Source organism: Lampetra fluviatilis, chromosome 82, assembly GCF_964198595.1.
Source record: "Lampetra fluviatilis chromosome 82, kcLamFluv1.1, whole genome shotgun sequence".
In the NCBI taxonomy this organism is placed as follows: domain Eukaryota; kingdom Metazoa; phylum Chordata; class Hyperoartia; order Petromyzontiformes; family Petromyzontidae; genus Lampetra; species Lampetra fluviatilis.
In genome coordinates, this window is record NC_136356.1 from 782629 (window position 1) to 799384 (window position 16756).

General features: G+C 54.5%; 1 protein-coding gene across 42 annotated transcripts in view; it reads left to right on the forward strand.

Moving 5' to 3' along the window:
* LOC144953764 (amyloid-beta A4 protein-like) overlaps positions 1-15301 on the forward strand; it is a 34387-nt gene extending 19086 nt beyond the window's left edge. For 2 of the 42 annotated variants that reach the window (XM_078884400.1, XM_078884402.1), the window contains exons 7-18: positions 1411-1553; positions 2391-2552; positions 4522-4650; positions 4915-5017; positions 6789-7133; positions 8629-8697; positions 8851-8996; positions 9244-9459; positions 10729-14359; positions 14496-14757; positions 14792-14885; positions 14988-15301. In XM_078884400.1, coding sequence (XP_078740526.1) covers positions 1411-1553; positions 2391-2552; positions 4522-4650; positions 4915-5017; positions 6789-7133; positions 8629-8697; positions 8851-8996; positions 9244-9459; positions 10729-10830 — 1415 coding nt within the window. In that variant the 3' untranslated portion in view covers positions 10831-14359; positions 14496-14757; positions 14792-14885; positions 14988-15301. Of the gene's footprint in view, positions 1-1410; positions 1716-2390; positions 2553-4521; positions 4651-4914; positions 5018-6788; positions 7134-8628; positions 8698-8850; positions 8997-9243; positions 9460-10728; positions 14360-14461; positions 14758-14791 lie in introns of all 42 variants that reach the window. The other 40 variants (XM_078884399.1, XM_078884383.1, XM_078884373.1 and 37 more) reach the window with 40 other exon arrangements.
* Positions 15302-16756: the final 1455 nt, after the last annotated feature.

The window sequence follows — 16756 nt, forward strand, 5'->3', positions numbered from 1 at the left end:
CCCCTAGGTCGATTCAATACTTCAAATGAGTACCTGGTGCAGTGTGCAGTTAACATCGTCACTAGGGAGACAAAGGCGGCCGGGCGTGATGCTGGCCACCCAATTCCTCCTGTGACGTGCCGGCCTTCGTAGGCGCTCGCTAACAGCACTTGCCCCAACAGTCTTGTCACAGGCTACACGGGGGGGGATCTTTGCCTCTTTTTTATCTCTGTATGTGTTGTGTGTGTGTCTGTGTTGTGTGTCTGTGTGTTTGTGTTGTGTGTGTGTGTCGTTGTGGGTGTATATGTGTTACATGTTTATGGCCTGGCACAAGTGTCGTGGTAACGTTACCGCCACTTAGTGGCGAATGGCGGTTGTTGTATATGTGTGTGTGTCTGTGTTGTGTGTATGTGTATGCGATGGGGCAGTTGTGGAGAGAGTGGAGAGTTTCCTATACCTGGGCAGTGTGCCCATGACCGGCTCCAGTTTAACAGCAGAGGTCTCACTCCGAATCAGTCGAGCGGCAATATCTTTTCATCGGTTGCGTAACGCTGTGTGGAAGCTTCCTGGTCTGTCGCTCCACACGAAGCTTCAGGTCTTCTCGGCCACAGTCATTCCCTCCCTTCTCTACGCTTGCGAAACGTGGACCCCCCTAATGGAGCATCTTCGCCGGTTAGAAACATTTAGGCTGGCCTGCCTACGATCCATCCTGGGCTTAACCAGGCTGGATTGTGTGAGGAGCTCACAAATCCTTGAAAGATCTGGGCAAAGTCCCATCGGTGAGCTCCTCCGGCAGGCAAGGCTGCGTTGGCTGGGTCATGTAGCCCGCATGCCCAGCCACCGCATGCCTAAACAGCGTTTGTTCGGCCGGATCGAGGGGGTTAAATGGGCGCAGCACGGGCTGGAGAAGAGATGGAGTGATGTGGTACAGGAGGACGTGGAGCTGAGTGGACTTGCCGATGACCGGTACCAGCGGTATCAAGATCGGCTTCCGTGGAGGAGGAAGCTCGTGAAGGACGCTGCTGCTACTGGGCAGTGCCAGGCTAGGTGCACTGTGAGGCTACTGACATCCACCGCCACTTAATGGCGAATGGCGGTTGTTGTTGTTGTGGGTACTTGAAGAGAAAAAATATAAATATTGGGGCAGGAGGCACGGGGGTGTAGAGTAGTGCCCCGGTTGTGCATCATTTGGAATATTGGAAAATTCGGCAAGGCCAGAGCCCCGCCTGTGTCGTATGAATAAGGTTACTGTTTAAAGAAATTAGTCAAGCGGCTTCCAAATATTATCACACAAACCATGAACCTCCCCCTCTCCCCCTCCCTCTCTCCCCCTCTCCCCCTCTCTCCCTCCTTCCCTCTCCCCCTCTCTATCTCCCCCTCTCTCCTTCTCAACCCCCTCTTTCTTCTCCCTCGCTCTCTCTCTCCCCGCAGCTGCCAGTTCCATCTCCCCATCTCCCACGACCACCTCCTCCGCCCCCCGCTCCTCCTCTCCTCCGGCCGTGGAGGGGGGGGAGCAGGGAGAGATATTGGGGGAGGGCGAGGAAAAAGAGGAGGAGGAGGTGAAGGAGGAGGAGGTGAAGGAGGAGGAGGTGGAGGAGGTGGCCGGGGGGGAGCATCGTAGATTCCTCGCCGCCAAGGAAGCTCTCGAGCGGAGTCACAGGGAGGAGATGGGGCTGGCGATGAGAGCGTGGGAGCAGCGTGGGAGCAGCCCCGGGGAGAGAGGGGGACTCATCCAGGTGGGGGGGAGTGTGGGGGGGGGGGGAGTGTGGGAGGAGCGTGGGGGGGGGGAGTGGGGGGTGTGGGGGGAGAGAGGGGGACTCATCCAGGTTGAGGGGAGTGTGGGGGGAGCGTGGGGGGGGGAGTGTGGGGGGAGAGAGGGGGACTCATCGAGCATGGGGGGGAGCGTGTGGGGGAAGCGTGTGGGGGAGGCGAGTGTGGGGGGTGGCGAGTGTGGGGGGATGCATGTTGGGGGGGCGAGTGTGGGGGGGGAGTGTGAGGGGGGGTTCTCTGCTGTGGAGTGAATGGTGTTGACACATTAACCAGTTGACCCATTGACCCGTCTACCTATTGACACATTGAACCTTTGATCCATTAATCTTTGATCCGTTGCCCGACTGACACATTGACCTGTCTACCTGACCCATCAGGGGTGTTGAGTCGGCTCCGCGTCGACCGCACTGGCATGGTGGGCGCGTTGAGTCGCCTAGCCAGCTGTGCCGGGTTGCTACAGGTCAAGTCAACAGTGGCACCTTGACAGGGCAGTGGGGTCACATCCAGTCGATCCGTCAAGCCGTTGCCTGGTGACTGGTTGAGTGGTTGACTGGTTGAGTGGTTGACTGGTTGAGTGGTTGACTGGTTGAGTGGTTGACTGGTTGAGTGGTTGACTGGTTGTTGTTGTTGCCGTTGTTAAGCGGTTCCAGCTGGAGGTGTCCCGCATGGACCGTGCGTACGCCCAGCGCAGGCAGCTGCTGCTGCAGGGCCATGCGCGGCGCGCCCAGCAGGCGCTGAGCGACCGCCGCAGGGCGGCACTGGAGGAGCTGCTGGGCACGGTGCAGGGGGATCACGAGACGCGGGTAGCCACCACCACCTACTAGTAGTACTACTAGTATTACTACCACACAGATCCCCATAGACTCACCACACAGAGACCCATAGACTCACCACACGGAGACCCATAAACTCACCACACAGATACCTATCGACTCACCACACAGAGACCCATAGACTCGCCACACAGAGACCTATAGACTCATCACACAGAGACCCATAGACTCTCCACACAGATACCCATAGACTCACCAAACAGAGACACATGGACTCACCACACGGAGACCCATAGACTCACCACACAGATACCCATCGACTCACCACACAGAGACCCATAGACTCACCACACAGAGACCTATAGACTCATCACACAGAGACCCATAGACTCATTACACAGAGACCCATAGACTCGCCACACAGATACCCATAGACTCACCACATAGAGACCCATAAACTCGCACACAGAGACCCATACACTCACCACACAGAGACCCATAGACTCGCCACACAGAGATCCACAGACTCATCACACAGAGATTTACAGACTCATCACACAGAGACCTATAGACTCATCGCACAGAGACCCACAGACTCATCACAGAGATCCACAGACTCATCACACAGAGACCTATAGACTCACCACACAGATATCCACAGACTCATCACACAGAGACCTATAGACTCATCACACAGAGACCACAGACTCACCACACAGATATCCATGGACTCACCACACAGAGACCCATAGACGTTGTCCGTGTGTCTCAACGTGTATTTGTGTGTGTGTGTCTCACCATGTGTCTCTGTGTGTGTGTGTGTCACCGTGTGTGTGTGTGTCACGTGTGTGTGTGTGTGTGTGTCACCGTGTGTGTCTCCGTGTGTGTGTGTGTGTCACCGTGTGTGTCACGGTATGTGTCACTGTGTGTGTGTGTCACCGTGTGTGTGTGTGTCACCGTGTGTGTGTGTGTCACCGTGTGTGTGTGTCACCGTGTGTGTTTGTGTCACTGTGTGTGTCACCGTGTGTGTGTGTGTCACCGTGTGTGTGTGTGTCACCGTGTGTGTGTGTCACCGTGTGTGTGTGTGTCACCGTGTGTGTGTGTCACCGTGTGTGTGTGTCACCGTGTGTGTGTCACCGTGTGTCACCGTGTGTGTGTGTCACCGTGTGTGTGTGTCACCGTGTGTGTGTGTCACCGTGTGTGTGTGTCACCGTGTGTGTGTGTCACCGTGTGTGTGTGTCACCGTGTGTGTGTCTCCGTGTGTGTGTGTCACCGTGTGTGTCACGGTATGTGTCACGGTGTGTGTCACTGTGTGTGTCACTGTGTGTGTGTCACCGTGTGTGTGTGTGTCACCGTGTGTGTTTGTGTCACCGTGTGTGTTTGTGTCACCGTGTGTGTGTGTCACCGTGTGTGTGTGTCACCGTGTGTGTGTGTGTCACGTGTGTGTGTGTGTCACCGTGTGTGTGTGTCACCGTGTGTGTGTCCCCGTGTGTGTCACCGTGTGTCACCGTGTGTGTGTGTCACCGTGTGTGTGTGTCACTGTGTGTGTGTGTGTCACCGTGTGTGTGTGTCACCGTGTGTGTGTCACCGAGTGTGTGTGTGTGTCACCGAGTGTGTGTGTCACCGAGTGTGTCTGTTACCGAGTGTGTGTGTGTGTCACCGAGTGTGTGTGTGTGTGTCACCGAGTGTGTGTGTCACCGTGTGTGTGTGTGTGTCACCGTGTGTGTGAGTCACCGTGTGTCAGTCACCGTGTGTGTGTGTGTCACCGTGTGTGTCACCGTGTGTGTGTCACCATGTGTGTCACCGTGTGTGTGTCACCGTGTGTGTGTGTCACCGTGTGTGTGTGTCATCGTGTGTGTGTGTGTGTCACCATGTGTGTCATCGTGTGTGTGTCACCATGTGTGTCATCGTGTGTGTGTGTCACCGTGTGTGTGTGTGTCACCGTGTGTGTGTGTGTCACCGTGTGTGTGTGTCACCGTGTGTGTCACCGTGTGTGTAGCCACACCGCGTGGTGCAGGCTCTCCGGCACTACCTGAAAGCCGAGTCCAAAGACCGCACCCACGCCCTGAGGCACCTCCAGCACACGGCCAGCGTCGACCCCGCAAGGGCACAGGCCATGAAGGCCCAGGTGGGAGATTGGTGGGGGGAGAAGGGAGAGGGGGGAGGGGGCTGGGGGGAGGGGCAGGAGAGGGATAGGGGAGGGAGGGGAAGGGGGGGGAGGGTGCAGGGTTGGCGACTTCCTCCAAACTTTGAGGCACAAAAAAATGCCTCTCCCCAATCTCTCTCTAAACTCTCCCCAACCTCTCTCCCTAATCTCTCCCTAATCTCTCTCCAATTTCTCTCTAAACTCTCTCTAATCTCTCTCTAATTCCTCTCTAATCTCTCCGCCCAGGTGGATGCTCACCTGTTGGCTATCGACGAACGAATCAACCAGACCCTGGCGCTGCTGCTGGGACGCCTCCCACCACTCTCCTCCGACATGCAGCGCCAGATCGGTAGTAACACGGCAGTAGTAGTAGTAACACAGTAGTAGTAGTAGTAACACAGTAGTAGTAGTAGTAACACAGTAGTAGTAGTAACACAGTAGTAGTAATAACACAGCAGTAGTAGTAGTAACACAGTAGTAGTAACACAGTAGTAGTAGTAACACAGTAGTAGTAGTAACACAGTAGTAGTAGTAACACAGTAGTAGTAGTAACACAGTAGTAGTAGTAGTAACACAGTAGTAGTAGTAACACAGTAGTAGTAGTAACACAGTAGTAGTAGTAACACAGCAGTAGTAGTAGTAACACAGTAGTAGTAGTAACACAGTAGTAGTAGTAACACAGCAGTAGTAGTAGTAACACAGCAGTCGTAGTAGTAACACAGTAGTAGTAGTAACACAGCAGTAGTAGTAACACAGCAGTAGTAGTAACACAGTAGTAGTAGTAACACAGTAGTAGTAGTAGTAACACAGTAGTAGTAGTAACACAGTAGTAGTAGTAGTAACACACTAGTAGTAACACACTAGTAGTAACACAGTAGTAGTAGTAGTAACACAGTAGTAGTAACAGTAGTAGTAGTAGTAACACAGTAGTAGTAGTAGTAACACAGTAGTAGTAACACAGTAGTAGTAGTAGTAACACAGCAGTAGTAGTAGTAACACAGTAGTAGTAGTAACACAGTAGTAGTCGTAACGTAGTAGTAGTAACACGACAGTAGTAGTAGTAACACAGTAGTAGTAGTAACACAGTAGTAGTAGTAACACAGTAGTAGTAGTAACACAGTAGTAGTAGTAACACAGCAGTAGTAGTAACACAGCAGTAGTAGTAGTAACACAGTAGTAGTAGTAGTAACACAGCAGTAGTAGTAACACAGCAGTAGTAGTAGTAACACAGCAGTAGTAGTAACACAGCAGTAGTAGTAGTAACGCAGTAGTAGTAACACAGCAGTAGTAACACAGTAGTAGTAGTAACACAGTAGTAGTAGTAACACAGCAGTAGTAGTAACACAGCAGTAGTAGTAGTAACACAGTAGTAGTAGTAACACAGCAGTAGTAGTAGTAACACAGTAGTAGTAGTAACACAGTAGTAGTAACACAGCAGTAGTAGTAGTAACGCAGTAGTAGTAACACAGCAGTAGTAACACAGTAGTAGTAGTAACACAGTAGTAGTAGTAACACAGTAGTAGTAGTAACACAGCAGTAGTAGTAACACAGCAGTAGTAGTAGTAACACAGTAGTAGTAGTAGTAACACAGCAGTAGTAGTAGTAACACAGTAGTAGTAGTAACACAGTAGTAGTAACACAGCAGTAGTAGTAGTAACGCAGTAGTAGTAACACAGCAGTAGTAACACAGTAGTAGTAGTAACACAGTAGTAGTAGTAACACAGTAGTAGTAGTAACACAGTAGTAGTAGTAACACAGCAGTAGTAGCAACACAGCAGTAGTAACACGGTAGTAGTAGTAGTGACACAACGACCACCACAACGCTTGTGCCAGGCTAGGTGCACGAGGAGGAGGTCACGTGACAGACCCAGCAGGTGCCATGGGTTACATTTCTGTGCCAGGCGAGATGCTGATTCACCACATGTGCCCCCTACTGTGCCAACTCACTTCGATTTATCTACCCAGTGCTCCACCTCATCACCCCCTCACCACATCCTCACCACCACCTACTCACCACCTCCTCCTCATCCACCTCCTCACCACCACCTCCCCCTCACACCACCTCCTCACCACCACCTCACCACCTCCCCCTCTCTTTCCCCCCCCCTCTCTCCCCACAGCGGCCGCTCTCTCCCCACTGCACGAGACCCAACAACAGCAGCAGCAGCGACACAAACAACACAAACAGCACAAACAACAACAACAACAGCAGCAGGCAGAGATACCCCTGCCTGCCGGTCGCCGTGGCTACGGGAGGGACGCCCTGCCTCTGCCTCCCTCTCCTCCCTCCGCCTCTCCCTCCCCCTCCTTCTCCCTGCTCCCCCTGGCCGCCTCCACCTCTGGCCCCCCTCCTCCCCCTCCTCCTCCTCCTCCACCTCCTCCCCCACCTCCTGCTCAAGCAGCGCCCACTCTGCTGCCCACCTCGTCACGGATCGGACAACCCGTGGCTCCAACTCGCTACGCAGGTACGGGACGGAATCACGGAGGGTTCGTGTGGCTGGGTTCACGGTGGTCGTGTGGCTGGGGTCACTGTGGCCGTGTGGCCGTGTTCACGGTGGCCGTGTGGCCGGGTTCACGGTGGCCGTGTGGCCGGGTTCAAGATGGCCGTGTGGCCGGGTTCAAGATGGTCGTGTGGCCGGGGTCACGGTCGTGTGGCCGGGGTCACGGTGGTCGTGTGGCCGGGGTCACGGTGGTCGTGTGGCCGGGGTCACGGTGGTCATGTGGCTGGGTTCACGGTGACCGTGTGGCCGGGTTCACTGTGGTCGTGTGGCTGGGTTCACGGTGGTCGTGTCTCTGGGTTCATGGTGGTCGTGTGGCCGGGGTCACGGTGGCCGTGTGGCCGGGTTCACGGTGGCCGGGTTCACGGTGGCCGTGTTCACGGTGGTCGTGTGGCCGGGTTCAAGATGGTCGTGTGGCCGGGGTCACGGTGGTCGTGTGGCCGGGTTCACGGTGGCCGTGTGGCCGTGTTCACGGTGGCCGTGTGGCCGGGGTCACGGTGGCCGTGTGGACGGCGTCACGATGGCCGTGTGGCCGGGTTCACGGTGGCCGTGTGGCCGGGTTCACGGTGGTCGTGTGGCCGTGTTTACGGTGGTCGTGTGGCCGGGTTCACGGTGGCCGTGTGGCCGCGTTCAAGATGGTCGTGTGGCCGGGGTCACGGTGGTCGTGTGGCCGGGGTCACGGTGGTCGTGTGGCCGGATTCAGACTCTGCTTTCTCGACAGACCTGTTCTCCACCTGAAGACTGTTGCTTGCGTTGTGGCCGAAACGTTGTGAGAATTATTTTATTATGTTTTCTTTTTATTGTTTTATTATTTTCCTTCTACGTGACTTTACCGAAAGAACCAAGAAGAGGGTTCAAGGTGGTCGTGTGGCCGGGTTCACGGTGGCCGTGTCTCTGGGTTCATGGTGGTCGTGTGACCGGGTTCAAGGTGGTCGTGTGGCCGGGTTCACGGTGGTCGTGTGGCCAGGGTCACGGTGGTCGTGTGGCCGGGGTCACGGCGGTCGTGTGGCCGGGGTCACGGCGGTCGTGTGGCCGGGGTCACGGTGGTCGTGTGGCCGGGGTCACGGTGGTCGTGTGGCCGGGGTCACGGTGGCCGTGTGGCCGGGTTCACGGTGGCCGTGTGGCCGGGTTCACGGTGGTCGTGTGGCCGGGGTCACGGCGGTCGTGTGGCCGGGTTCACGGCGGTCGTGTGGCCGGGGTCACGGTGGTCGTGTGGCCGGGGTCACGGTGGTCGTGTGGCCGGGGTCACGGTGGCCGTGTGGCCGGGTTCACGGTGGTCGTGTGGCCGGGGTCATGGTGGTTGTGTGGCCGGGGTCACGGTGGCCGTGTGGCCGGGTTCACGGTGGCCGTGTGGCCGGGGTCACGGTGGCCGTGTGGCCGGGTTCACGGTGGCCGTGTGGCCGGGTTCACGGTGGCCGTGTGGCTGGGTTCACGGTGGCTGTGTCATTCTTTCTCTGTGTAGGGAGCCAGAAGTCATCGAAATACAACCCTGGCCACAGGACCATTCCAGATAAATCCAGCTACACACATGGTGAGTCTGTGGGTCTCTGTGTGGTGAGTCTATGGGTGTCAGTGTGGTGAGTCTATATGTCTCTGTGGTGAGTCGGTGGGTCTGATGAGGGGGTGGGTGGGTGAGTCGGTGGGTGAGTTGAATCCATGGGTCCTCTCTGCATGGTGAGTCCAGGCCTCGTGGAGGAGGAGGAGGTGGATGACCAGGAGGAGGAGGAGTACCTGGAGATCCTCACCAACGAGATTCTGGTCAAGGCTCCCCCTCTGGGCTCCAAGGGGACTCAACAGGACTCGGCTGTCTACCAACTCCCGCAAAAGATGGTGAGGTCATCGTCGTCGTTGGCATCATCCTCAGATAATATCGGCATCGGCTGATAGCGGCAGCTGTTATGAGACAGGGAACCGGTTCCCATAGGAAGTCTATAGGCCATGTTAAGAGATAGGGAACCGGTTCCCTATCTCTTAACATGGGACAGTGTTAAGAGATAGGGAACCGGTTCCCATAGGAATTATATGGGCCATGTTAAGAGATAGGGAATCTGAGAATCCAACTCCCCCTCCCCCGTAGATGCGTGGTGGGCGTCAGCACGGTGGCGAAGGCGGCGGTGAGGATGACGACGATGGTGAGGAGGATGAGGGGGAGGGGCTGGTGAACCGCGGGGCCCTGGTGGGACTCCTGGCCGGGGCTTCGATCGTCGCGGCCGCCATCGTCCTGTCGCTGGCCGTGCTGCGGCGCAAGCAGCAGCAGCAACAGCACGCCAGCATCAGCCACGGCGTCGTAGAGGTGAGTGGGTGAGTGTGTGGGTGGGTGTGTGGGTGGGTGAATGGGTGGGTGGGTGTGGGTGAGTGTGGGTGTGTGGGTGAGTGGGTGGGTGAGTTGGTGGGTGGGTGCGTGGGTGGGTGGGTGGGTGAGTGAGTGAGTGGGTGGGTGGGTGAGTGAGTGGGTGGGTGAGTTGGTGGGTGGGTGCGTGGGTGGGTGAGTGGATGACTAACTGAGTGGGTAAGTGGGTGGGTGGTTTGGTTGGTTGATGAGTGAATGGGTAGGTGGGTGTGTGGGTTGGTGGGTGAGTAACTGGGTGGGTAGATGAGTGGGTGGATGAGTGTGAGTGGAGTGAGGAAGTGTTGAGGAGGAGGTGGTGAGGAAGAGCACTGGGCAGCTAAAAAAAAGCCAGTTTGCATAGGGGGCACATGTGGTGAATCTGCACCTAGCCTGGCACAGCAATGCAGCCCATGGCACCTGCTGGGTCTGTCCCGTGACCTCCTCGTGCACCTAGCCTGGCACAGCCATGCAACTCATGGCACCTGCTGGGTCTGCCCCGTGACCTCCTGGTGCACCTAGCCTGGCACAGCAGTGCAACCCATGGCACCTCCTGGGTCTGTCCCGTGACCTCCTCCTGGTGCACCTAGCCTGGCACAGCAGTGCAACTCATGGCACCTGCTAGGTCTGTCCCATGACCTCCTGGTGCACCTAGCTTGGCACGGGCGCCGTGGCGACGTCATTGTCACTTAGTGGCGAATAGCGGCAGTTGTTAATGGGGAGTGGCGGGGCAGCGGTTAGCACCGTGGTGCCTTAATAAATTAATTGTTACACTGCTGCTCGTTAACAGCACTTGCCCCAGTGGCCTGGGGCAACTTTGTTTGAGGGGTTGTGATGATGATGGTGGTTGTGGTGGTGGCGATGGTGACTGTGGTGATGTTGGTGGTGATGATAGTGGTGGTGACGGTGGTTACTGCGATGGTGATGATGGTGATGGTGGTGATCGTGGCGGTGGTGATGGTATTGAAAGTGGTGATGTTGGTGATGGTGGTGATGTTGGTGGTGGTGGTAGTGGTGATGATGATAGTGGTGGTGACGGTGGTGACTGTAATGATGGTGGTGATGGTATTGACAGTGGTGATGTTGATGATGATGTTGGTAGTGGTGGTGATGGTGATGATTATGGTGACGGTGATGATTATGGTGATGATGATTATGGTGATGATGATGACGATGGTGGGGATGGTATTGACGGTGGTGATGATGGTCATGGTGGTGATGGTGGTGATGCTGCAGGTTGATGCTGCTCTAAGCCCAGAAGAGCGCCATCTGAACAAGATGCAGCAGAATGGATACGAGAATCCAACGTACAAGTACTTCGAGCAGATGCACATCTAGTGCTGAGGTTACACTACAGTATACCCTACACTACCATACACTACGCTACTGTACACTACACTATACACTACGCTACCATACACTACGCTACGATACACTCCTCTACCGTACAGTACTATGCACAACTATACACTACACTATTATACACTACACTATACGCTGCACTACACTACTATACATGACTATACATGACTATACACTGCACCATACACTAAACTATACACTACCACTACCCTAGACACTACTATACACTACACTAAACTATACACGACACTAAACTATACACGACACTATACAGCACTACTTTACACTACACTATACACTACTACGCACTACACTACCACACACTCCATACTACACTGCGCTAGACATTCCCCACTATAGATACGCCCCCCGCACACCCCACTCTATATAAATATAAACTCTGTCCACATCGCCCTCTCTCTCGCTGGGTGTCACATCCACGGTTTTAGTGGTCCATGGTGAGAGCCTCCACGCAGTGGTGAGGTGGTGAGTCTACACACAGTGGTGAGGTGGTGAGTCTCTACACAGTGGTGAGGTGGTGAGTCTCTCCACAGTGGTGAGAGTCGAGACGATGGTGTCTGCACACTAATCTCCCCTGGCTAGATGAATAGTGAATCTCAGTGGGGTCTCTCTCCCCTGGCTAGATGAATAGTGAATCTCAGTGGGGTGGCTCTCCCCTGGCTAGATGAATAGTGAATCTCAGTAGGGTGGCTCTCTCCTGGCTAGATGAATAGTGAATCTCAGTGGGGTCACTCTCCCCTGGCTAGATGAATAGTGACTCTCAGTGGGGTGGCTCTCCCCTGGCTAGATGAATAGTGAATCTCAGTGGGGTGGCTCTCCCCTGGCTAGATGAATAGTGAATCTCAGTGGGGTGGCTCTCCCCTGGCTAGATGAATAGTGAATCTCAGTAGGGTGGCTCTCTCCTGGCTAGATGAATAGTGAATCTCAGTGGGGTCACTCTCCCCTGGCTAGATGAATAGTGAATCTCAGTGGGGTGACTCTCCCCTGGCTAGATGAATAGTGAATCTCAGTGGGGTGGCTCTCCCCTGGCTAGATGAATAGTGAATTTCAGTGGGATCACTCTCTCCTGGCTAGATGAATAGTGAGTCTCAGTGGGGTCACTCCCCTGGCTAGATGAATAGTGAATCTCAGTGGGGTCACTCTCCCCTGGCTAGATGAATAGTGAATCTCAGTGGGGTGGCTCTCCCCTGGCTAGATGAATAGTGAATCTCAGTGGGGTGGCTCTCCCCTGGCTAGATGAATAGTGAATCTCAGTGGGGTCACTTTCCCCTGGCTAGATGAATAGTGAATCTCAGTGGGGTGGCTCTCTCCTGGCTAGATGAATAGTGAATCTCAGTGGGGTGGCTCTCCCCTGGCTAGATGAATAGTGAATTAATAGTTAATGACACTGCTTTATTTATTTGCGTTGTTCACTGCTCTGTCGGTGTCACTAACCGCCCTGCTCACTCTAGCCGTCCGTGTGGTTTTTTTATATATAAAACAAATGAGGCGAGAAAAAGAATGATACGCACACGCGTGTTCACGGGCACACGCGTGTTCACGGGTACACGTACACATACACCCGCACACGCGTACGAGTGTGTGTGTACATGTGGTGTACGTGTGTGTACCTATGCTATCACCTGTGTATACGTGCTGTTAACTTGTAACCATGATGTTAGACGTTGTCGTTAGGTGATGGTCATGATGATGATGATGATTGCGCTGATCGTAATGGTGATTTTGATGATGATTATGGTTATGACGGGAAGAGATTGCATCCTGAGAGTGGTCAGATGGTCTCTAGAGCCCGCGTCTGTAGACCATGACTCTCTAGACTGCGAGTCTCTAGACCATGACTTTCTCGACTCCCGGGTCTTTTAGACCAGGGGTGGGGAACCTTTCTTCTGCCAAGGGCCATTTGGATATTTATAACATCATTCGCGGGCCATACAAAATTATCAACTTAAAAATTAGCCTGTTATGTATGGTCAAAGATTTAATTAACTCGCCCCTAATGTGATGGCTGGAACTGCTTCTCTTTGGCGAGGTGTGTGATGTTAGCTGGTATTGATGATGTTGCTACTCGCAACTGCTTTTCCAGGTTTGCTCCGAGATTTATTGAATTTTGAGTCCCGCCTGTGGTTGCCTTGGCAGGGTCAGATTAAATGATTTTGCAGGCCTTATACGGCCCGCGGGCCGGACGTTCCCCACCCCTGTTCTAGACCATGACTCGACCCCTGGGTCTCTAGACCCCTGGGTCTGTAGACCCCCGGGTGCGTGGTGTGTGCTGGGTGTGTGTGTATTGAGTTTAGTACTCGAGTGAGTATTCTGCATATACTGCATGTAATTAGCGCTACTGGTTGGTAAAAGAGGTTGCGAGATTAGGATTGGAGGTGGAGGAGGAATTGGAGGATGAGGTGGAGGAATAATAGGAGGTGGAGGAATAGGAGAAGGTGGTGGAGGAATAGGAGGTTCGAGTAGAGTCTTCGTCGTTGAAACCTCACCGAGTCCCCTTCACAACCACGACACAGACTGGGCGCTCGCGAGTGAACCTAAGGGGGGGGGGAGGAGGGGGGGATGGCGGGTCTGTATGGGATGATGAGGTAGAGGGATCTGTAGGTGATGAGGTAGATGGGGTGGTGAGGTAGTTGTGAGGTCGAAGGGGTGGTGAGGTAGTGGTGAGTTAGAGAGTGGTAAGATAGTGGAGAGATAGACGGAGTGGTGAGGTAGTGATGAGGTAGACGGAGTGGTGAGGTAGTGGTGAGGTAGAGAGTGGTAAGATAGTGGAGAGGTAGACGGAGTGGTGAGGTAGACGGGGTGGTGAGGTAGACGGGGTGGTGAGGTAGACGGAGTGGTGAGGTAGACGGAGTGGTAAGATAGATGGGGTGGTGAGGTAGATGGAGTGGTGAGGTAGATGGAGTGGTGAGGTAGACGGAGTGGTGAGTTAGAGAGTGGTAAGATAGTGGTGAGGTAGACGGGGTGGTGAGGTAGACGGGGTGGTGAGGTAGACGGAGTGGTGAGGTAGACGGAGTGGTGAGGTAGTGATGAGGTAGACGGAGTGGTGAGGTAGAGAGAGGTGAGGTAGTGGTGAGGTAGAGAGTGGTAAGATAGTGGTGAGGTAGACGGGGTGGTGAGGTAGACGGAGTGGTGAGGTAGAGTGGTGAGGTAGAGAGTGGTGAGCTAGAGAGTGGTAAGATAGTGGTGAGGTAGACGGGATGGTGAGGTAGACGGAGTGGTGAGGTAGACGGAGTGGTGAGGTAGTGGTGAGGTAGGGAGTGGTGAGGTAGTGGTGAGGTAGAGAGTGGTAAGATAGTGGTGAGGTAGACGGAGTGGTGAGGTAGACGGAGTGGTGAGGTAGTGGTGAGGTAGAGAGTGGTAAGATAGTGGTGAGGTAGACGGAGTGGTGAGGTAGACGGAGTGGTGAGGTAGACGGAGTGGTGAGGTAGACGGAGTGGTGAGGTAGACGGAGTGGTGAGGTAGAGAGTGGTAAGATAGTGGTGAGGTAGACGGAGTGGTGAGGTAGACAGGGTGGTGAGGTAGACGGAGTGGTGAGGTAGACGGAGTGGTGAGGTAGACGGAGTGGTGAGGTAGACGGAGTGGTGAGGTAGACGGAGTGGTGAGGTAGACGGAGTGGTGAGGTAGACGGAGTGGTGAGGTAGACGGAGTGGTGAGGTAGTGGTGAGGTAGAGAGTGGTAAGATAGTGGTGAGGTAGACGGAGTGGTGAGGTAGACGGAGTGGTGAGGTAGACGGAGTGGTGAGGTAGACGGAGTGGTGAGGTAGGGAGTGGTGAGGTAGTGGTGAGGTAGAGAGTGGTAAGATAGTGGTGAGGTAGACGGAGTGGTGAGGTAGACGGAGTGGTGAGGTAGTGGTGAGGTAGAGAGTGGTAAGATAGTGGTGAGGTAGACGGAGTGGTGAGGTAGACGGAGTGGTGAGGTAGACGGAGTGGTGAGGTAGACGGAGTGGTGAGGTAGACGGAGTGGTGAGGTAGACGGAGTGGTGAGGTAGAGAGTGGTAAGATAGTGGTGAGGTAGACGGAGTGGTGAGGTAGACAGGGTGGTGAGGTAGACGGGGTGGTGAGGTAGACGGAGTGGTGAGGTAGACGGAGTGGTGAGGTAGACGGAGTGGTGAGGTAGACGGAGTGGTGAGGTAGACGGAGTGGTGAGGTAGTGGTGAGGTAGAGAGTGGTAAGATAGTGGTGAGGTAGACGGAGTGGTGAGGTAGACGGAGTGGTGAGGTAGACGGAGTGGTGAGGTAGACGGAGTGGTGAGGTAGACGGAGTGGTGAGATTTAACGATGATTCTGTGCAGCCCCCGCTAGTCCCCTCGCTAGGTTTTAGACGGAACTCTGTGACCACGAGAGCTCGCTATTTAAAATAAAATTAAGATTTACAAACGTTCACGGACGTCGCGATGTGGACCAATAAAGGATCCAGACTCTGGTGGACATCTGTGGTGGTGGTGAGTCCTTCTCTACGCTTATGAAACATGGACCCCTCTGGTGGAACATTGACGCTGGTTTGAAACATTCAGGCTGGCCCTGCCTATGATCCATCTCCTGGGTGTTAACCTGACACGTTCCCATCGGTAAGCTGCTCTGGCAGGCGAGGCTGCATAGGCTGGGTCATGTAGCCTGCACATGCCCAGCCACTGCATGCCCAAGCAGCTTCTGTTTGGCCCGCATAGAGGGAGATGAATGGGCACGACACAGGCTGGAGAAGAGACGTAGCTGATGCGGTACGGGAGGATGTGGAGCTGAGTGGACTTGTCGATGACCGGCGCCAACGGTGTCAAGATCGGCCTCTGGAGGAGGCTCGTGAAGGACGCTGCTGCTACTGGGCAGCTGGAGGAAGTTCCCCTGCAGCAACAACGGAGGGCAGAGGAGCGACAACAGCAAGTGGAGCACTGGGTAGCTAAAATACAGCAAGTTAGCACAGTAGGGGGGTGTACATGTGATGGTGCATCTGCCAGTCATCTCAGTCAGCCAACTCATGGCACCTGCTGAGTATGTCCCAAGACCTCATGTCGGCGAGCCTTCGACACTTCACGTGGCCTCAAAGTGCGCCTGGTGCAGGCACCATGTTGACATCACCGTAACTTAGTGGGGAATGGCGGTTGTTGGTATTGGTGGGTGAGAGGGCAGATGGGTCGCCACCTTGCCGTGGGGGAGTCCCAGAAAACAACCTCCGACCTCCCCGGTGGTTCAGGACGATAAGGCTGTGGTCGATGCGAGCATTGCCATTGAACTGGCCAATTCCATTTGGCTTTTCCTCTTGTGGCGCTTGTAGCCACCGCAGCGGCCATGAGAGGTGAACAGTCTTCTACTCAGGGCAGGAGACTGCTAAACAACAGAGAGTGGCTCTTCTGAACAAAATAATGAAGGGAGCTTGGCGGTGGGTTGTGGGAAGGTGTAAGCCCAGGCTACTCTGTGGGCTTGCCTTCCCATCAACCAGAGGTGAGGAGTGGTGGTCGTGGTTACTTACACCCCCACCAAAGATGAACATCAGTGGAAGGATGCAAGCAAGGCCGATGAGTCGGATGCCTTCTATGATCACCAGTCACAGGTGTGAGCTAAAGTGGCCCCTTGGGATACAGTCATTGTGTTGGGTGACTTTAATGCCCAAGTTGGTCATGATGCTGGCACCTGGTCTGGAGTGATTGGAAGGCATGGGCCAGATCAGCTCAATAGCAACGGTAGGGGGCTGCAAGACTTTTGTGCAGCCCATGGGCTTGTAATTACTAACACGCTGTTCCGGCATCAGCGCATTCACACAACATCATGGATGCACGCTGGGTCCAAGCAAGAACATCTGCTGGACTATATAGTGATGGAACAGCAGATGCGGGCCCATGTCCTTGGTACCAGGACCTACGGTGGAGCGGATCTGCTTGTCATCTGTAA